The sequence below is a fragment of the Pholis gunnellus genome (genome assembly GCF_910591455.1).
Source record: "Pholis gunnellus genome assembly, chromosome: 6".
Classification (NCBI taxonomy): Eukaryota; Metazoa; Chordata; class Actinopteri; order Perciformes; family Pholidae; genus Pholis; species Pholis gunnellus.
Genome location: NC_136532.1, coordinates 24,622,562 through 24,645,737, shown reverse-complemented (window position 1 = coordinate 24,645,737; position 23,176 = coordinate 24,622,562). Strand labels below are relative to the sequence as shown.

At 43.1% G+C, this 23,176-nt stretch overlaps 1 protein-coding gene across 1 annotated transcript in view; it reads right to left on the bottom strand.

The window, feature by feature from the left end:
• fras1 (Fraser extracellular matrix complex subunit 1) overlaps nt 1-23,176 on the bottom strand; it is a gene marked incomplete at its 5' end in the record, with an annotated part of 223,400 nt that overhangs the window by 143,556 nt on the left and 56,668 nt on the right. Inside the window, 3 exons of the mRNA XM_079160822.1 lie at nt 2,980-3,139; nt 6,359-6,451; nt 9,479-9,586. Coding sequence (XP_079016948.1) covers nt 2,980-3,139; nt 6,359-6,451; nt 9,479-9,586 — 361 coding nt within the window. The remainder of the gene's footprint in view (nt 1-2,979; nt 3,140-6,358; nt 6,452-9,478; nt 9,587-23,176) is intronic.

Below are 23,176 nucleotides of genomic sequence, written 5' to 3'. Positions count from 1 at the left end.
CAAGAGCGAGCGTCGACCGGGACAAATACACTAAACACTTCCACCGGAGACACGGCTCCATGTTAGAAGTAACATCAGGGTGTCAAAGGGTTTGTCTCGTAAAACAATATGTATTCAATTGAGCAGGAAGTGGCTGTAATTTGGAAAAATCACACTGCAGATGATTTTATTTTGAATGGGATGAGAAGTCCCCACGCTACACCAAATATTTAGCAACATTCACACCCAAACACAAACAAATAATGCACCATATGACTCCCCACTGTAGCCCTACCACATGAAAAGCCTTTATCTCCTTTATTCAGGCAGTACTTCACCCACAACATGACCGTCTGTAGATCAATGACTGACCCGGTTACCTCGACGTCTTGAAGAAAACTCTCACACAGCTCGTGCAGTATAATCCAAGTCTCATTTAACCATTTACTTCACCAAACACGTGCATCTTAGCTAAAATCGTGGGGATTGGGAGCATTTCAATTGACTCTCAACGGCTCTCAACATGTCGACGGCAAGCCGGCGGCTCGCGGCTAACGGCTAACGGTGCTGACAGTGTGTATCTGAGGAGGATTGACGCTACGCTTCTACCACGACGCTGTGCGTCGTGACGGCGTTATCAGCTGTGACCGTGTTTTAAATTGTATGATTTTTAGCGAAGAAGCAAGTTTGGGAAATAGTGAGCACACACGTGGATGAATGAGACTTTATTACAGCACGAATTGTGTGAAAGATTGTAAAGAGATGTGTGGACATGCAGTAGTTTTACTGTTGGTAAACACGGCGCCCAATGACTTCAACTCTTCAAGGCTTTTGTCTGTTTTCTGATTCTCCGTTCTCCAGGGAGGCGTGAGTGAAAAACAAAGCTTTCATCAAGAATTCAAGGCGACACGAGGGAGACACAGACGGTCATTTCGTGGGTGAGGTCTTCCTTTAAGGTTTCCATTGAGAACATTTACATTTTGATTGCAGTTTTGTGTGGATGGATGCACCTAACACAACGTTTGGACTTTAGAATAAAATCTCTGGGACTAAATCAAATAAAACGTGGTCGTTTAAAAGCAGCTATTGTCGGAATAAAAAAGATAAATCACATGAATTCTCCTGGTAATGTTTTGGAAAATAATACATCCAAACACAAACAAAAAAGTAATTTAGTCCCACACAGAGCTCCATGCTGTGGTTGACGCAGTCAGACCAAAAAAAAGAAGAGAAAATAACTAAACACTCGAGCGGTTGGATGAAAACGGTCCAGACCTCGCCGACAGAAGGAGCAACACTCATCTGAGGGAAGAAGAAGCTGAAGTGAGAGCAGAGCTCATGTTTCTTTAAAGAGGAGGAGGTGAGCTAACCCGAGGCAGCGTGCTGCTCTGTAGGAGACACAAACACACTGAGACTGTGTGAGTGTGTGACGGCAGTCCACAGGGAAAGCCCTTCTATATTGTGTGTCGTTTCTTGCCTCTGGTGTTTGGGCTTTATTGCATTTTACACAAAATCGAGTATTTGTACGATTATTTTATTTGACTTGCACGCCTTTCTTTAGCCATCAGTAAGCTCGTAGCGTGTGAGAACTCCAGCTGCAGCAGAGCCTGAAGTGAAGCTGCTGTGTCTGAATGTGTGGCGTTATTCATACGATGGTGAAGCAGGAAGTCACTGACAGACAGCGCGGGTTGTTATGTGAAGCTTCCTGTGAGCGCAGACAATTTATACAGCAACGGACATTTAATTAAAATCATTAAGTCAAGTTGAGTCAATTACAGTCAATCTGTTTTTTAGAGACTTGAAACTAAAAAGTTCATGAAAGTGAACGTTTACATGAAGTTGCATGTATTTAGCTGAGGCTGTTATCCAAAGAGACTTAAAATAAATGCATTCAACCATTTAAACTGTTGGTATTTGTTGCAACAAATGTTGTATTTGTGCATCATAGGAAGCTTCAACGTCTACAATGACGTATAAGAGAAACTGTAAGTACGTAAGAAGAAAATATATATAAATAAAATGATGCAGCTGGGGAACAGAAACTTGGATATTCTCTGAGATTAAAAGTCACAAATGAATGAGGATGACGTCGCGGAATCACGTTGCTTCACTTTGTTGGATCAAAGTTGGATCAACCTCGTCACACCCCAGACGCCACCGTTAAACACTGTTCATATGAACGTAGAACAACATGGAGACGTACAACAGCTCCAACGTGAGGATTAAGTACAATGGACCCCGATGTCAGCCTCACGTTCATATAACAACACAGAAAGAGCATGAAAAGTTACAAAAATGATTGACTTGAATGAAAAGGCGTATATATGAATCTTTCAGGACCTTTGGGACAACAACAATTCAAATAGAGGTAAAAATGTATGACTTAAATCTGAGGGAATTGTTTTAGTTTTTTGTGAATTCATTCCTCAGAGTATCCCCCCCCCCCCCCCCCCCAGCTCTGTGATTTATTCATTTTTACCTCCAACGGCACTAATACGCCTCCGTAGACGTCTGAGTTATCTGCACTCACACACTTGTTTCCTGGTTTCCATCCAAACACAGCACACATTTGAAAAACTAAATTCTAAATGCAAATTAATGAGAGTTTTCCCGTCCACAACCGTCACGCAAACATTGTGGAGTTGGTTGATTGAGATAAACCAATAAATCATTTCGGAATAAGAGGCTGCAACGAGATGATGTAATTAACGGAGCAGCAGTCGGCATGAGAGCAGGTGGATGGAAGCATTTCTGCTTTCCAATTGACAAACAAACGGTGTTTGAGAGACAACAAGCAGGCTGTTGTGAGGAGGAACATGTGTTTGTTTTGCTGCTCTGAAGATTTCTGCATTGGTACACGTGCAACTCTCAAACTCTCTTTCACGGCTGAGACTTGAAACAGCCCCGGTTTGTAGTTGATTTAAAAGAAATCCACGAGAGACCCGAGGCAGCACCTGAAATCTGTGTATGTGCACACGTGCACTGACGTTACGCCCTCACCTCCCTTGCGGCCACACTTGGGGCAGCACTCTCCAGCCGGGACGAACGGGCTCTGGTCCCCGGGGCAGCTGAGGGGGGGGCAGGGCAGAGCGCTGCAGGATACACTCCCCCCGGAGCAGACACACACCGAACAGGGCGAGGGACTCCACTGGCTGTCGTGCTGTGGGGGAAAACAGAGAGTTACACTCTGGAATACAACAACAGAGAAAGAGAGTAAGAAGCAGAGACAGTGGGATGAGGGAAGCTGTTCTGGCTCCCTGTGGACCGGATGACTTTGTTAGCCTGAGTCTGAGTGACAGACGAGAGGACAGAGTCACAGAGAAGAGGGGGAGGACGAGGAAAGATGTCTCAAACTCAATGGGAAGAGGGACGGACGACAGCAGCGTGCATGAGAATGTGGATAAAGAGGAGACATTACCTTTATATTTAAATAACTGACAGACTGCATTTAAATGCACACTATTATTCCGAATATAACAATGTTCTGAACTTTAAACGGCTGATGTAAGCATCTTATTCCTTTTGGATACTCTAAGTTAGGCCTTGGAGCATTTTCCGATTGAAACATGTGGGAAATGTGGTTATTATTCTGGTTTTAGGAGCATTCTCTGGACATGTACACGGCACATTCAGAATATTAATTCCTTAATATGGGATTTACGGCAGTTTGCGACACACAGCCTCTTTCCAACTAGCCTAAAAAATGTACAAAGCTGGAGTAGAGATGCATGTCCAGAAGAAAAGAAGGAGAAACACTCCTCCTTTTAAACATCATGGAGGATTGGATACCAACAGGTTTTTGGATGTGAGCTAATATCTCAACGCCGACCTTTTAGGGAAGCCGTTTGAAGGAATGAAAGAGGGAGGCTGAGTTCACGCGGTCCTATATTTTGACGCAAAGAAGCAAAATGGCACAAGCTGCTGTTTCACGTTTCCATATGTTGACGTGATGAAGGACGCGTTCGGGCATCGACCCGTCAACACACAGCAGACAACGGCGACGACTCGGGATTCACTGGTGATGACGATGAGGAACATCGGAATATGCACGGCTGCATGTAAACTAGAATATGAATGGAATGTTCATGTTCATCAGCCATGTCCAACAGCTTACTAGGAATATTTGTCTTTTTTCATAATAAGGGATAAAAACCGTAATATTTGGAGCATGTAAACGTAGTGACTGTATTTCCAGTTTGTATGCGATTTATCTCAGTAGAGCAGAACGCCGAGTTAAAGACGTTATTCCCTTTTCAAACGTGTACTCGTGTTGATGAAAGGCCTCAGGCCAACATGTGTTCTGTGATTGACAGTTGATTGGAATCGACACTCGCACAACCATCTCGAGGGTTTTAATTAGAGCAGTATTTATAGTGGAGTACATCCATTCATGGATATTTGAGGTTTTTTTTAGCTGTAAATGAGATACCAGCATGTCGACGTCGCCTGCAGTCAGAATGATCGAGGTGAGGAATCTGTCTTTACTCGTTTTCGGAGGCTGTGCAGTAAAAAACCTTCTTTAGTCAGCGTGAAATAAATCATTAGCATGAGTCTTAATGGAGAATTGATCTTCATGCTTTTTCACCTTGGAAAGAATAGATGTCTGAGGAGAACAACAAGTAAAAGACATTCATGGTTTTAGCTCACAGCCAATATGCAAATGAGTCCTTTAAATATATATTTTTAAAAAAACGTTTGGGTCACGACCGCTGTCCAGGGTGCTGATTCTGGAGCTTTAACGGTAACAGTTCGGTGTTACCTTCAAACACTGTGATATAAAAAGTGTCTGCATATCGTCAAGTCCTCCAAAAAAACCTCAGTTGAACATAAAGGCATCAACCACCATAGAAATCATCACCCTTTGTGTTCCGAGTTGTCTGCGAAATGATACAAAAAGAGAAAACAAATAACAGTTCTTCCTGTGAAAAAGCAGCAACAGTAGAGACAGTTTGCAACGGCCGTGACTGTTCTTCAAAAGGCCACGACTCCTCTCCACTCGTCCTCTGGTAGTTCAGATCTGTGTAAAGGGCCACTTCACCAGGGGAAACGGACGCCAGTGGACTCCCCAAACCCGCCCTTTGTTTCCCCCTTAAGGACGTGTACTGTCCAAAATGGCTGCCAAAAGTCCAGCTCGTTAAGCCCGCTGATAGAAGACGAACAAGACAGCGATTGTTTCTTTAGTGAAAGGGAGGCGGGGAAAGGAGGGGGGGGGGGATCTGAAACCAGTTATTCAGCAATGACCAAAGTTAACAGATGAATGCCTTGTGATTTAGAAGTGGAATAGCCTTGGATGTTCGCACTTAGACAAGAGAAAAACACCACAGACACACGTGATAATTGAAAGTGTCATTCAAAAAGCAAAAAGGCATTAATCTTCTATAACAGCCTCCAGTCTTCTGGTTTCAGTCTTTCCACCAGCTTTCATACCCTGATCCTCCCTCCTCAGACACATCAGTGAGCTCACACTGTGGTGTTCGGGGATCAGGTCTGGCTCCTAAAGGTGGTTTTATGGGGTTGGGGCCAGGACTCTGTGCAGATCTGTCAAGTTCTTCCTCACCAAAATAGGAGAACTGTTTCATTATGGATGTGGCTTTGAGCACGGGGACATTGTCAAGTTGAAAGGGACAAACAAACTGTGAGCAAATAGGTTCCCCTGCAATGGAACCACATATTGGTTTGTGGACTACAGATTTCAAGTCTTGATTCCGGGAATTTTGGCCGTCACCAATATTTTTGGGAACCAGAAGTGACAAGAGAGGACAAGATAGATAGATAGAGAGCTAGATAGAGAGAGAGAGAGAGAGAGAGAGAGAGAGAGAGAGAGATAGAGAGATAGATAGATAGAGAGCTAGGTACAACCAAAAACTGGATAAGAGACCAAAATGTTAAAATTAACTTTCCTGAACTGAAAACACACTGAGAAAGGGTTAAAGTTGTACGATGTAAACACAAACAACTCCTAAACTGGACAACATTGAGGCAGAGACCTGTCAATCACTGTGTAGCCCCGCCCTAAAGCATCCCCTGCTTTATGGTCTGTTTGACTCTAAATGGACCATCATTTACTAAATGAACATCATGCTGTATTGAAGAAGACTTGAAACTAGAGATTGAGACCATAAACTCATGTTTACAATGTTTACTGAGGTAATAAATCAAGAGAGAAGTAGAGTCATTTTCTCATAGACTTCTATACAACCAGAGGAGTCGCCCCCCTGGTGGACAATAGAGAGAATGCAGCTTTAAGACACTTCAGCATTGGCTTCACTCTTCAGAACTGGAGGTTGCCGCCTGATTGGAACCAAACTCAAAATATAGAGGCTGCATCTTTATGCGTGTATATCAGTGTAGAAACAGAGGAAGAGTCAACTTCACTTACTCCATAAACAAGTCCTTCGTACTGGCAGGAACCCTGGGACGAGGAGATGCACTCCGGACAGCACGTGTTGGCAGGGATCCTCAAACGCTCGCCCTTTAGAAAAGACACACATACATTAAATACACACATATACATCAAACACAACCAGAATACACACCAATCCCCAGAGAAAATAAAAAATAGATGCGTGTTCCTTTAAGCAGCGTGAATACAGAACTTGTTGACTGCAGTCGGTCTATTTTCATGGAAAGTAACCGTCGCGTGACACAATTAGTACAACGGGGCCGATAACAATGAAAACATGACGACTCCATCAGGTGTGCGCAGCGCGTTAGAATACAGAGGTGTTACAAAACATATTACAATACAGATTCAACACGCAGTCCTTTATCCACGCTGCATACACACCCTGAATGGGGCCGAACGTGTGGAAAAAAGAAAATGAGAATGCAGCGAGCAGCCAGACGCAGAGCAGCGGAATAGTTTAGGTGTCATTTATATGTGAATACAAATGATATAGAATGGAAAAAGAAGGAGGAGGGGAGGGGGGGGGGGGGGGGGGGGGGTACCATTTGTATAAGGTGAGTGATAACAACCCCCAAAAGAGCTTCACAGAATGTCTTGTGTCAATTGAAACAGAGAATAAAACTGCAGAGAGGTGCAACCAATCTGCAGGAGAATGGCAACTAAATGTATAAATAACAACTGTGGGAAGCAGAATAGATGGGGAGCGAGCTGTGTAGCAGTTAGCCAGAGCGAGTGTTTTACATCGTACTTTGAGCTGCATCGATCACCTACAAGCACACACAACTTTATCCATTTTAAACACTAACACCTCTAAATGCTTTCATATATTTAAGCTATTGCGTCTGTGTTTTTTCCTTGAACTTGTCATCTTGCCGTCCCTCTGGCCTTCTTTTTTTTTCAGTCTGCGGCCTCAAATTGAATTACCAAAATATGACCGTAGAACAAGAATTTGATCTAATTTCAGATTGTATTGCTGCAAATGAAGAGAGATGGTTCAGTTGTATTCATCACTGGACTGCTGCCTTCATGAGACTCAAGGTTTTCTACTCTTGCAGAATAAAGTGTGGTCAGTGAATGTGAGATGTATCGAGCCGCTTTCCTGTCTCGTTATAAAAGAATGGAAACCCAAACGTACAGTGGACGGTGAAGGTGATGTTTCTTCATATATTATTGGTAACCATTATATCAACCCGATGTGAGTTAGGCAGATATACAGTTTCAGATTATTTGTTCATTAAATGGAGTTTTTAAGTTAATTGTTCATGCAGTTCTTTTCCATCTAATTCTATTTTATGATCTTCCATCTGTGATATTATTTAGCTTGTTAGGTGAGCTGTTTACGTGCCTTCATTAGTTAGTGGTACATGGGATACATTTCAAATAACATTGCAAAATGAAACCGTGAAATTGAAACAGAGAACAAAAGCAAGAGGCGAAATTGCATAATTAAGTACTAATGATTGTATCAATGAGTAGGAAACATGCAGAGGCATTTGTATTGTTGTTTTATGCAAGAAAAAAACTGGTATCTGAGTTCAAGCTGCTACCGTTAGTCCATTAATCAATAAACTGGAATTGCAGGTTCCAGTTTATTAAATATGAGATTGTTCTGCTTGTTTGGTCGTATATGATTTTTGACTGCTGGTCAAACAAAGCAAACAATTTAAGGACGATTCTTTGGGCTCTGGGGAGTTATGATGGGCTACATTTTGATAATTAAAAATCATCAGCAATATTCTGAATTAAAAATCTTTAAGGGGAGAACCCTAAGATAGATCTAGATCGCTGAGTTCTTGGACTCAGTCGGTTTGTGTTACTTAAAAAATGCCATTTTAAACGACAAACACATAAATGAGCCGACCTATACAGACAATCTGTGGTCGATGATTAACCCCGAGAGTAAAACACTACAGAAATATTAAAAATACAAAAGCTTTAGATAAAGGCAGTGGAAAAGAAAGAAAGCCCTATAATCAGAGACAGACCGATGATAAAAACCATAATAGTTTTTATCACAGTGTAGGTGAGCGAGAGTCGCATTTTAAGAGCTTTTTAACTGTAGGGAGCACACGGCTTGGTGGGCATGATGACTAATTTTTAATCAACACTGAATTGCAAGCCAGCAGAGTGGAATTCATTAGACATTGATTGTTGCCTTAGCTCAGGGTTGGGATTGGATTTGATGTCGTCACCGCAGGCTTTGAGGTTTAAATCACATTTAAGAAGAAGCACGGGGAGGAACAGCCGGATAGATGGAGTGAAACAGAGCTTTGAAAATGTGTCCCTGTGAATTCAAATGAGGCAACGACAAAATAAAATCTGGGCTGAAACTAACGGTCTCCAAACTGTTGTCATTGTGACAAATCAAAAGGTGCAATTCTGCAGACATCACTGCACAATAGTCTGTCATTGCATTGATTCGTGTTGTCAGGGCAACTCACAAAGACAAGTGATTAAAAGGGCCTTGAGTAGATCTGCACCTCAAGGTAAACATTTAATGAGGCAGTTTAAATCACAAAAAAAAGGATCTTGAATATTTAAAGCTGGTTCTGCTTCTGGTTGCTGTCCCGTGGCTAATGGAAGACATTTTACAGCTAAAACATATGCTTCTCAATTCCTAAATGTCGAAGATAGTGGTTCTGTGTATGTATGTGAACCTTTTCCCATTTGCTCCCACTCTTTTTTTGTCCAATTCCAAATACTTCAAAAAATATTTCTCAAAACTAGAGCTGCTTCGGGAGGAACATTGTTATTGTTCGACTTAAAGTTGAGTGTTTTACCGTGTGCTTCACTGGATCCGGCATTTTAAGTTAAGTTAGGCGATGTCAAGTGAAACCTTTTGTCCAATGTGTATTAATCTGCCACTGAAAATAGTCCCCAACAAATGTAGTGTTCACCCATGTTTGAGTTTGTTTTGGACAGATTTTAAAGGAAATGACTCAGCTTTCTTTTCTTTAGTTGAAAAAAGGCACAAATATTTGCAGTATAGTATTTTATACTGTTCTTTAAAGAACATGCTGAAAGGAACCAGCCTGTAGTTTTCAATAACAAAATAAAAAAAGCAGCCAAACATCTCCTGTAGAAATGTCTTACTCTCTGGAAGTCACACTGTGGGTTGGGGCAGTGGCTGGGCCTGCAGACGGCCACGTCGCTGTGGCAGGTACACTCCTGACACGACTGCGGTCTCCATGAAGTGTTGTTCTGTCAAGACAAAACAAAAATAAACATGAACCACTACCGAGGGCTGACTTGATTCATCAGAGCAAAAAAAATACAAAATAACTCCCTCATGCTCCATTATCATGTCCTATCACACCCACATGTCATGTTGATGTTGACAGCTGGAGAAAATGACGGTGAACATATAACTAGACCCAGTTGTGCATATTAATGCGGCTGATAAAATGTCTCACTTGCAGGTAATGTGCAGCTACTAGTTAACTAGTTAACTATTTTTTATTTACAACCTCTGTTGTAACTTTCCAAAGTGAATTGTCTCTCCCGTTCATGACATTTAACAGTCTGATTTATATCATTCAGTTTCATATCAAGGGAATCAGAACTGCTTCCAATGCATTGCAGCAGTTTGTATTGGAAGCTATACAGTACGTGAGGTCCATGATAGCCGAGTGCGGTTTTGCTGCTCTAGCTTCCAAGATGAAATGTGAACACGACCATAAGAAAATCATTTCACACTTTGAACTCTTATCATCCTCTACACTTGAAGCTGTATAACACTGATGGATTTTTGCTGCAGGTGGAGTGAAACTGCTTCAGTGTTGATTATAAGCCTTGAACACCACGGCCAACTACACAAAGAGATAAAAAGTAAGAAATGCAAAAAGACTGGAGACTACTTCTGCCATCTTGGCTGGATCTTTGAGCATGCCGGCTATTTGTCAACAGCTCATAACACGGAGCTGACAATGTCTTATGGCTAGCTTAAAGCCAAAGCTAAATCAATACTCCAGCCTGCATATGCTCAGATATATCATCTTACAGTCCATAAATCCGATTTAGCCGGATGATTAATTACCCACTCATGACGGGAATATCCACGGGCAGCTATTCTTATAGCTATTCTTAAAGACACTTTGTGGTTTGGGGGGGGGGGTGACTGTTAAATGGAGACTTTTGCTTCATGTGAGATGGTAACTGAAGAAGACTTCTTAATGGACAGGAAACTTCAGCAAACCACCAGGCTTCTAATAGTCTCATATACTGTGCTGACCCAAGAGGATGTGGCTGGACGTGGTCAGGTGTCCCGGCTGTGCACCCGGGGTCTCAAGTTACTATTCCTGCATGTAGAACGGAAACGTTTAATATAATTCAGTCAGGAAAGCCCCAGTACTAATGGGTACAAATGGCAATTTGACAGCGGAGCGTGCCCACCCAATGTACGTTTTATTGATGCACTGCAAAAACCATCCACCCTAAAGTCCCCATGTGCATGATTTTACACATGTCTGACATTTGGCGACTCGTGGTAATATCAAAGAAGACGAAATGTCACTGACGATACGTCCTCCATCTAGAATCCAACCCAGTTTTCACCAGGACTGTCTCATTTGTCTACAAATAGAAATATATGGCCTCAAAACAGTGTAAAATATGCGATAACCATAGCATAGCATATGAACATCCCGACTCCTCCGGTTGCAAAAAGAAGTCAGATTGTATAGAAGTCTATGAGAAAATGACTCTACTTCTCTCTTGATTTATTACCTCAGTAAACATTGTAAACATGAGTTTATGGTCTCAATCTCTAGTTTCAAGTCTTCTTCAATACAGCATGATGTTCATTTAGTACATGATGGTCCATTTAGAGTCAAACAGACCATAAAGCAGGGGATGCTTTAGGGCGGGGCTACACGGTGATTGACAGGTCTCTACCAGAGACGTATACGGCGTCTCTACGTCACTCCTCCTCAGTCCAGATATGGTCACTTCCTGTTCATTGGCTGCGCAAAAAACAACATGGCGTTGGCCGTAATCCAAGATGGCGACTGCTAAATCGCCCAAACTCAAGGCTTCAAGGCTTCAAAACATGCTTCATTACATATGTTATAAACTGCAACTATCCTTAAATGTTTCTACAATCTCTGAACTAGTGCTGAACCTTTCCTTTAAATGTCTGTGAAAAATGAGGGCCCAACTTCCTTCTTATAACAACTCCTCTCGGTAATTGAGTTAAGGTAAGCGTGCAGTAAAATGTGGGAGTAGCAATAGGTCATGTTGAAAATTTAATTTGGAAAAGCAGCCAGCTGAGGGGGAGAGACCCTCCTGGAGAGAAGATGTGAGCGGGTATCTTCCCTGTAACGTGGTTTCGAGCTGTTTATGTATACGTGTGTTTAAATGCGAGTCTAGTGTTTGTGCATCTCTGCACAGCTGTGGCCAGATGTGTAATGAGTTTTATGTATAAGGGCAAACGTGTCACGGGCAATGTCTGCTCGCAACATTAATGTTCCAGCTCAGGGAGGAAGAGGAGGAGGAGGAGGAGGAGCGACCTTCAGAACTATAACGTCAACGCAGACGCTCACAATCTGAGATGTATACTGACAAAGACTGGTCTCACAAAACATAACTGATGCATAAACTGGTTATGCAGAAGATGCAAATTAAAATGTAATTAAAATTTCTCCTTCAGTCATCAGAGAAAAATACGTTATTTAATAGAGCTGCAATGATTAATCGATAAGTTGTCAAATAAAATAACAACTATCACTTAGTGAGTTCGATTTTTTTAAGAAGGAAAAGTCAAGATTCCAGCTTCTAAAATGTGAATTCTGGTTTATTTACTGCTGTATGACAGTAAACTGAATATCTTTGAGTTGTGGACAAACATTTTAGGACGTCATCTTGGATTTTTAGAAACACTGGTCGACATGTTTCACCATTTTCCGACATTTTATAGAACTAACAACTATTTGATTTATTGACGCAAAAATCGACAGATTAATCAACAATGAATATAATCGTTAGTTTCAGCCCTATTTCTTAAAACTGTTTGTTCCAACACGTTGTTGAAGATATATCATGTTCGCAATGATGAAATATATTTAAAATCCTGAAGCCATGTGTTTTGTGTGACTGCACTATTAAAAGTAGAAACGTTTATTTGCTCCCTGTATCATTTTTTATATTTCAGCAGAAAGATGGGAGCATTATAAATCACATAAGAGCTCAAATCAAGAAGGTTTTCAGGAGTCTATTAGTTACCCGGCATCTTGCAATAATAAGGGAATCCAGGAGGGTTCCTTGAGGAACTCCTGCAAACATTTAACACATTGAGGGTTCTCTCACTCTGCCTTTCTGTCTTTGAAGCTATTACAAAAAAGGTACAAACATGATGCTCCAATACAAGAAAAAGCAATCCATACAAAATACAAAACCAGATTCATTGCGACAGGCTCTCAGAGATGCCACCCCCTCCGTGCATTCACACTATTACAGGGAGGGGAAACTGCCTCTCAGGTAATGTGTTCTGACTGCTGGGAGCCATATTCCCAGGACAGAGTGAGATCAGTTTGTCACGCAGAGTATCCCTCTCTGTCTCTGTTTGCATTTGAAAAATTGCCAGAGATACTCGCCCCCTGGCCTTCTCTGAAGTTCTTACGAAACTATCTACGGTCACCGTTGAAAGGCCCAGCGTGACATCCTGACCGTAAATATTTCAGCTCGGATCCAGCAAACCGACCAATCTCACTGTACCGAGTCAATTCTTTCCAAAGTGGTGACAATCTTATCTTGATCAAAAAGCCTTCTAACAGATTGCCCCTACGAGGGGAAATTATTTCAAAGCAAACGTATGAATGGAAAATCCTTCTGACTGAACCAGAACATGAGCACTTCAGGCTACTCTGTAATTATTTTCTTTAGAAACGAGTGTAAAACTTTAAAATCGATGTAAGTGAAAGCAGGAAGATTGAGTTCAGAAAGTACAAGCAAAGGAAAAAGCAATTAAAGCACAACAGAAGGTAGAAGTATACTGATGAATATAATACAATACATATTTAAATGAATTGCACTGTTTACACAAAAAAGAAAAAGCTGCAGCACTGAAATCCTTTTTCATATCAGATACAGAGACAATCCTATTCTCACAGATTTAGAAAACTAATCGCTTCAAAGATTGACTTTCAAAATCAACAACAGACAGGTGTTTACTTGAGCCGCTCGTTTTTTATGTAATGTTTAAAATATAGATTTGACTGCAAATATACAGTATTTCACTAGTTAGCAGAAGGATCACTCGTCCTAAAGTGCTTTCAAACAAGAAAGAAAATTAAATTCAGCCCCAAACATTTGAAAGTGTGTGTTTGTGTTAAAGAGGTGGGAGTGTCATTATTACCTCCGCCAGGAGGGATTGAGTGCATCAGTGAGTGAAAGTGCATCTCTGTGTCTGTCCACTGCTATCACCGCCAGGCCCACCTCTATACTTAAAGTAAGACACACAGACTTTACACTTGTTTCGCCTCTTTTTGTTTTGTTCCTCATCTCGCAGTGGTTTCATGTCACTTTTAAATTAATTTGGTCTTTTTGCAGTTATTGTAACACAGTTGTCTGGGGATGTTTCTTTCTTCCTCTCCTTGTTATTCTTGTCTGTTGTTTTTTGCATCTCTTTGTAGTTGTCGTGTGTCTCTTTGTTGCCACTTTGAGTCTCTAGTTTTAGTCGAGTCTAATTACAGCTTTAGTTGAGTCTAGTTGTTTTGTCCCTTTCTAGCAAAGAGTCAAGAGTCTCTTTAAAGCTGTTTTGCATCTCTTAGTGATCTTTTTATGTTCCTTGTGCTCATTTTGAGTCTCTTCCTCGTTGGTATGAGTCTCTGAGTGACATTTTGCAGTTGAAGGGCACTTTTGGCCCCTGGGCCTGTACCTTGTGGGCCTGTTCAGTGATCAGGGGCCACTTTATTCTCTATCTTATATGTACAGTGTGAACACATAAATCGTAAGCTTTGGCTTCACATTGCTAACGATATACTCACACAACATCTCTAGAATCCCACACTGTACGTGTAGCCTGAGCAGCAGGTCTACAGACCTATATTAATAACTTGTATGTGAGTGTTTGTTGTTTTTAAAACCAGATAGCCATGTGTAACGTGTGGAATGCTTTGACTTAAATTGGGTAAAGAGGTCATCGGGGTTAATAATAAGTCCGTGAGCATGTGCAGGAATGCTCTCAGAAATAAGTTTCCTGTTATGGCTCCGTGGTCTTTATAGACCTGTGTAAAATTAGCACAGCAGCTAACAGTGTAGCTGACTTCAGCTACAGCAGAGGTCTCTGGAGGGATCGGGGAGGTTGCACTCAATTCCACATCCATGTCCTGAATGGACCCGGAGCGGAATGGGATTGACCCCTGGCTCCCTGTAAACAGGGACCTGTTAAAGTGGCCGGGGCAGGGGAGCAAACCTGGACTCGCTATTAACCGACCCTCCAACCTCCTGCTCCGACGAGCCCGAGCCAGGGGAGCCGTACAGCAGCCAGCAGCATGAGCAGTAGTGACAATCCCCCCCCCCCCCCCCCCCCCCCCCCCCCCCCCCCCCCCCAACCCACCCACAATGAGATTGTCCCCTACAGGGACCCATACCTGGGACTCGTTGATTAAACGTCCAAGGAGTTGAGGGCTTATTTTATTCCCCTCTGGAGAAAGATATCTGCCTCAGATGTGATTTAGGACTGAACCAGCTCAGCCGGCGCGGCTCCACAGCTCCAATTTCATAAAGAAAAAAAATAGATCTATAACTTTCACACAGTATATCCCAGAAGAAGCTGTTCTACCGAGCAGAGAGGAGTGTTGCTCTGTGGGCTTTTGGCTTGGTGGATTACGTGGATGGAAGACAGAAAAATCAATCTAAAGTCGTATTGAAAGGATAAGTACAAATTTCAGAGGGGATTACGCAACATATTAGATATAAATAATAAAGTTTTTCCAGGCTCCTACTCATCCAAATTTGACATGAAAGTGATGAGCAGGAGGAAGCTGTGCAGCTAGAAATCCTGCAAAGCACCACTTGAAATTGAGTTCAAGTGGATTCACGTTTACAAGAGGACTACTTCATATTTGACCTTTGGGGTACGAAAAACAAGATAGGACAGCAACTACAATTTCCATTATCAATTAATCATAGTCAATTTATCTAAATTACCCAAATTCAAAGGTGACACTTTCAAGTGGCAAATTGTGTCCGACTAACAGTCCAAAACCCAAATAACTTCAGTTAACAATGACACGAAACCGATAAAAGCAGAAAATCCTCCCATTTAAGACGCTTGAACTTGCAGATATTTGGGTATTTTTGTTCAATAAAATTGCTTAAAGGATTAATCAAACTAATCATTTCAGCATTGCAACCGGAAGCTTTAAGTTCTGGAGCATGCTGATGTTTTTTGGGGGTTGTTTTCACAGTTTTTTGTTTTCATTGACTCTCATTGACACGAAAACATTGTTTCTCATGCGATGGTCAGTTTTGAGATTTGGGGCAATTTTGCTTCCATGACATCGTCATATTTCAGACTGGAGGAAAGAAAGAAACTCCAAAACACACATTATGGGGTTTATTTTACGTCTGTTGATTTCTCCTAAATTATCATTAGATAACGCCTCATTTCCATATTTGAACAGAACATTTTCAGAAAACTTGTAATACAAAAAAGTATTGTCTTAATGTGAGTAATCAACTGGGGGAGCGTCATGGTGATATCTATTAGTTACATTGTTTTTCTCACCAGCAGTGTCAAAAACACAGAATAGTTGACGATTAATGACTTTATTTCTGGATGTTGTTTACGGCCTTCTCTCATCGTGCTGGACGTTAACGAGAGAGAGAGAGAGAGAGAGAGAGCAGTGAGAAATGTGTCTCTTGCTGAATGAGAATCGAGCAGGACGAAGCTGCAAAACAACTCATTGCTCTGGATAAATAAGGGAGAGACTCGGTCGCCCAGACAACGCTTTAAGTAGCAGATTCAATTAAAATCCAATCAAGAACGAAACGCAGAGTCAAACATTAGCAGGGCTCGGGTTTTTGTGGGTCCGTCAGCGACAATAGTGGGACTCTCCTGTTCGAGAAATGAGGGAAAGGGTGAAGAGAGGCAGCCTGCCGGGCCAGCAGAACGTAATTGGGCTCGAATTGGATAGAAACTAAAGCTATTACTGAGGCAAATTCAATCTGAGGATGTGATGGCTTCCAGCGGCCAAACGGCTCTGCTGCACAACTGAGACGCTGCAGAAAACACTCGAGCTTCTCCCGGTTCTGTCAACACAGCTTTATATCTACAGCCGATCAACCTGATCACACTGGGGGCCCCGTAATCTGTGTGTACAACGTGTGTAACTGGGTCAGGTTTCAATAATGCAACACATGCTAACAGCAGAGCAGAGAGAGCAGACGGCAAATCAATATCATGACGTGCAGACAGCGGGAAAACGACGAAGACATTGTTAGTGGAGTTTCAACCTGATGCTTGAAGCTGCAGAAGTTAGGAGTAGTAATAGTAATTTATATAGCACACTAAATACATACAAACAATCTCAAGATGCTTCGCATACTGGGGAGTAGAAAATAATACGTTAAAACTAAACAATTCAAACAAAATAACCACGCAATTATAAGGGTTGAAACTGGGTAAATAAAATTGAGAAAAGATTTATAAAGAGCCAAATTTAAATGGAGAACACAAATGGGCAAGAAAACCTTGAGGAAGGCAGAGAGGACCAGGTGAGTCTTAGGATTAGATTTTTAAAAAGCGAGTGAGTCAGATTTTTTTTCTCAGAATTTATTCAACAAGCACGGCCCCATCGACAAGAAGGCACAATCTCCCAAACACTTTTCTGCTTAAAGCTACTACCAGGAACTTTAATGTTGTGTTGATTCTGGCGCCCCCTGTGGACGAAAGTGGTAGTGTTTCTGAGCACCAGAGTCCCTTTAGAAGATCCTCTCAGTCCTGGTTCTGGTTCTCCCGTGCATCCCTTCCCTTCAGCGGGTCCAGCAATACGTCCTGGGTCTCCAGCAGCGTGGTGTCGGTGTCTCTGCTCCTGGAGGGAGGAGGAGCAGGAGGAGGAGGAGCTAAGCCCTCCTCCTCCCTCCGGAGCTCTGACTGCAGGTCCAAGGCTGCGGAGAAGCTGGATCTGGATCTGTCCACGGTAGACCGGTCTCTGCTGGAGGGTCTGGGTCTGTCCACGGTGGACCGGTCTCTGCTGGAGGGTCTGGGTCTGTCCACGGTGGACCGGTCTCTGCTGGAGTCTGAGCTGAAGGAGGTTCTGGTGAACCTGCATGATTTCATCTGATTTCACCAGAATCCGACCTGGTGGCTCCGATGACGAGCTTTAAGAATAACTATATAGAAACAGACCATCTTCTCTCTGATGGTCTCTTTAATGATGGAGTTCATATAGAGGATCAGGACTAAACTGAGACTGGTTCAGAACCAGATAAAAGTTCCTCACAGCAACTTGAAGTTCTACTAAAAGCCTAAAATAGGTTACTGAACAAAAAGAAAGTTGTCAGAACCGGCAGCTCAGAAAATGCTGGAGGAAAGTAAGCTGTTTGATGTTTTGTAGATGACAAAAACAGGACTTGAGCAGCTCAACAGAGCAACACACACACACACACACACACAGAGAAAGTGCTGCACACATTGTTACTTCATCTTTTTAGGTATATTTAAAGAGTGTGCCACAGCACACCGCTGACCCGACAAAGCAGTAACAAGTTGGAACTTCAAATAAAAAGCGTCCCGTTCACTCCTCCTCATTATCACCGCCTGCTCTCCAGCTGCCTCCTCATCGTTCTGGATCTAACAGCTGCATCGCTTCCGTTTTTGCCAAATAACTTGTTTTCCCCCTTGAAATCGCATTCAAATGTATTCATTTGTCGCCGTTTAATTGATTTACTCCACGACTTCCTTCAGTGCCGGCACAGAGTGATTGTATGCTAATCTCTCGCGAGGCAAGCTGTGAAAACGAGCAAGGTCAAAGCCGGCTGAAGGACGCCTAAAACTGTCACAGTCTCTTTAAACGACGATGACTCCGGCTCCTCGATTGGTCTCACCGCGAGACCGTCATCTGACCCCCGACACTAGCTATTTAGCATCTGGCTAATCTGCATGTAAAGCAGGAGGCTCGTTCTGCCACAGGGTTAGCATTGTTATGCTAATGGTGCACATATTCATCTGGGAAAGGCTGAGTTTAAAAGTTGTGACTTAGCTCATTGATTCAACTTTTCTCCCCCCCCACCCCCTCACCCAATCTCTGTATGCCTCAGGTCCAATTAGAGGACCTGCTGGTGAGACATGACAAATGACTGGCTGAGCGTTGGCCTCCCAGAGCCCATAAATCCAGCTGTCTGCCTCTCGCCGGAGCCGCTATCGCTCCTGCAGCCAAATATCGGCACCGAGCACGTAATGGGTTCTGGATCATCAAGCAGATGGCCTGAGAGAGTCAGGGTCCGCCACAAACAGAGAGAGATTAGCAGACTGCGGGGGGGGGGAGCGAAGAAATGCATTGTTCTGTGAGATGCTACGCGAATGGATCGCAATAGAAAACACCTGCTTGATAATAGGAAACGTCGTCACATCAAACCCTTTCTTCATGCTTTTTTTTTGCATGATGGCGTGCTGCAAGGTGGAACCAAACAAAAATAACTTCTGCCGGTCTGCTCGGATTATTCCACACTGCAGTGACAGTCGCTGACCCATTTAGGAGGGTCAGGAATAGAGATGCACACTCACAGACAGGTAATAGTGTGAGAGCGGGGAAGACACATGTGAAGAAAGCGACCACAGAGGCGGGGGGGGATTGATCCATCATGAATCGACAGAGTAACGGCCGACAGAAGAGGGTTTATGACAAGGCCAGGTCAGCTCACCTCCTCTACCTCGACGGCCATTAGCCCTAATGAAAAACCCACGTCACGAGTCCAGCCCCAAAGTTTCCACTCTGCTCCTGACAGTCTGGGCTGCACTTTAGATTTAGAAATTCCAACACAGGAAAGATAAAAATTCAACACACTATTTTTCTGAGAGTCTCTTGGGGATTCAGAGCCCCAAAAAAAAGGAAAGGAGAAAACCAACAGTGACAGAGACGAACAGAAAAGTGCAGAAGGTAAATCTTTTTTTCACCTCACAGGCCTGCGGTGAAAAGATGCCGCCGGCGTTCAAACCGAGCAGCTTCTTTCCTTTTTTGATTGTGCACGTTTTTAGAGGAGCTGACTCATATTCATTACCCGGGTTTACAGGGTTTCCTCACATCTGACAAAACTCATTTGCATTCAATCAAAAAAAGAAGATTTTGTGTCGGTGCCACGCTGCGTAATCCCGAAATCGGTTTGACAAATCGATCCAATTTGTTCCTGTTATGTCGCACCTGCCATCCCTCCGGCTCACACGTCATCACCTCCAACACACCGGACATCTCGGCGAGCGACCGTCTGAACAACAGCTTTAGTGCTAACAAAACAAAAGGTAAATAATTCACGTGCAGATAGCTTTGTGGGCAAGCTTTTGAAGTCGCTCTATTGTTTTATTCCTGAACACGAGGGAAGAGGAAGATGGGATTCACCTGCAGCTCTGCCCTCACACTTCATGTGCACATGTGTTGTTTTTTCTTTTTTCAATAATGCATCAGCCCCCCCCTTCCCACACACACACACACACACACACACACACACACACACACACACACTCAGCCGTGGTGAAAGTCATATTAGGTGATGCAGACAGCAGCTCCTCCACCTCTCCAGCTACACAGTGCAACCAGGGATTTGAGGCTGAGCAACTTTCTAAATCACCGTCTTCCACCTCGTGGGGATGCTGAAAATGCAACTCAAAAGTTAAAAATGTAACGAGTCATTTCTGACCCATTTTAAAGCCTTCTTGTGAATCTGTAAGCAAAATTCTGGAGCAGCTGCGAGCAGAGACGCAGCTCCGCACTGCAACACGACTGCAACCGTGCTCTGACAAATACCGGCGGGATGATGTTTCATAAAAACTTGCACCTGTAACTTCGGAGCCATCGGACGGGAGAAAAAGGGGGAAAAGGTCAGAGGATGTCCTGTTGGCAGGATTACTGGCTGGATGTCAAGCTTACAGGCATACAGGCCGCCAACCGGAGTCACGTTGCACATTCCCAGCCAAGGTTGGACTTTAAAAACGAAGCTACAGAGCTACAGTTACAGTTCACTCAGCCAGCGTGCGTTTCTCTCTTTGTGAGGCAGAGAACGTCATGAAATATCTGAGCTTTCTTTGAATCGGTTCGCAGCAACAAACGCAATCGTGACCTTTTGATTCAGTCCACTGATCATTTCTGCACCTGTTCTCGATGTGAAACCTGAAACATGGAAACAGGCTGGTCTCATTCGGCATTCGTAGCTGTGTCTACAATAACATGATGAAGACATCCCACGCAAAGATTTTGTATGTTATCTACGTTACCGTGAAGAAGGAAAGTATACGTCAGGGTGCGAGAGAGTACGTGAGGGTACGTGAGGGTACGAGAGGATACGAGAGGGGAGGTGAGGGTACGAGAGGGTACGTGAGGGTACGAGAGGGTACGATAGAGTACATGAGAGTACGTGAGGGTACGTGAGAGTACGCGAGGGTACGATAGAGTACATGAGGGTACGTGAGGGTACGTGAGAGTACGCGAGGGTACGTGAGGGTACGAGAGGGTACGATAGAGTACATGAGGGTACGTGAGGGTACGTGAGAGTACGCGAGGGTACGTGAGGGTACGAGAGGGTACGATAGAGTACATGAGGGTACGTGAGGGTACGAGAGGGTACGTGAGGGTACGAGGGGGTACGATAGAGTACATGAGGGTACGTGAGGGTACGAGGGGGTACGAGAGAGTACATGAGGGTACGTGAGGGTACGAGGGGGTACGATAGAGTACATGAGGGTACGTGAGGGTACGAGGGGGTACGATAGAGTACATGAGGGTACGTGAGGGTACGAGGGGGTACGATAGAGTACATGAGGGTACGTGAGGGTACGAGGGGGTACGATAGAGTACATGAGGGTACGTGAGGGGAGGTGAGGGTACGAGGGGGTACGAGAGAGTACCACAAAAACATCACGAACGTTAGGTTAAGGCAATAAAACAGCTTAAGTAGGTTAAAAAACATCATGATTGGCCTTCATATAACCACGTACAGTTAAATTTAGGCAACAAAACCACACAGTGACGTTTAGGAAAACCAGCACACATTAAGTTTATAGGCAACAAAACCACGACAACACTCTGGGACACGTCGTGTTGAACATCGGTCTCGTGGGTGAAAACCCTGTTTGTTAGACTTGTCGATATTTAATACTCCGCCACAGTGATGCGTTTATTTGTGAAAAACGGACAATTTGAGTCCATGAACACGAAGCCAATAGATTTATTATGCTAAAACATAGAAAAACTTCCTTTTTTAGGGTGTACTAGTGCAAAAAAAATAAAAAAAGAACACAGCAGCTACGTTGGTACATCTGCTCCCAGACACATGATGCAACGAGTTCAAGAAGTAGCAGATGATAAAAGAAACTATAATCTAAAGCTCTTAAAGGCAGCACGGGGAGTTGGCACATCAGTCTTCATGGAAGTGACACGAGTCGACAGACGAGCAACCGCCCGTCACTCACACACACACACACACACACACACACACACACACACACACACACACACACACACACAAGGATGTATGGGCGGCCAAAGGGAATCCAAAACAGGAAACAAGACGCACTCTTTCTCTCTAGATGTGAGGAGCAGCAGCTGTGTGTGTGTGTGTGTGTGTGTGTGTGTGTGTGTGTGTGTGTGTGTGTGTGTGTGTGTGCAGTCATCTCGGTTAGCACTGGGCTCTCTAACCCCTCTGAGCTACACAACAGAAATAACATATGCCATTTAATGTGTGCGAGTGTGCAGAGCAGGAGGAGGCAATTAGAGCAGAGATAAGCTGAGGGTGGCAAACTGCAAGTACACACACACACACACACACACACACACACACACACACACACACAACCGTCCTTGCGGGTCAGTAAACTCACACGGAGATGAAAGCACTCAAACAGAAAGTACTCTCTCTCTCTCTATCTGTCCTTTGATTATTTTCCCTTTCTTGTCCATGTTGACCTGCTGCTCTGTCTGCATTGATAGAATCATGATGTAAATGTTAAACAGTTTATCAAAGACAATAGTACACGTCCTGTGAGTTTCCATCGACACGACGCAGTGTCAGCGTCTTCCAATCAGCTTGGAATGATGCTGCTGTGTCTTTGAAAATATAAAATCATGTTTAGTTATCTCGTATGTATGTTTTTATTTATTTGCACATATGCACGCACATAAAGATGGTAAAAAAAGTTTGACAAGTGTGAACAATGTGCAGCCAAAGATGGCTTATGAAAATATCTCCCCTATTAGATATCAATAGTTCTACTTTAAAAATGGAAACAAATATAAAGAAACGATTCATCAAGATTTCAAGAGAAAGCAGAAATACAAAAAAGTAATAAAAAGTGTACAAATTACATAAAAGATAGAGATAAAGATATTTTAGTAAAATAGTAACATGGGGGGGGGGGTCATTGAAAGTAAACGTTTACATCCCCGTGAATAAATAAATGTACGTGATAAATATTATGACATATCGCTGTTTTAAATGCTCGAGTTGCTCAAACTGCCGTGTGAATTTATTTTATTCACGGTTATAAAAAGGCGTCAAAAGCTCAAAGTTCAACCTGTACAGGAGCTGCATTCAGGAGCTCTACTGTGAGAACACGACTGTGAACGGACACATTTTCATATG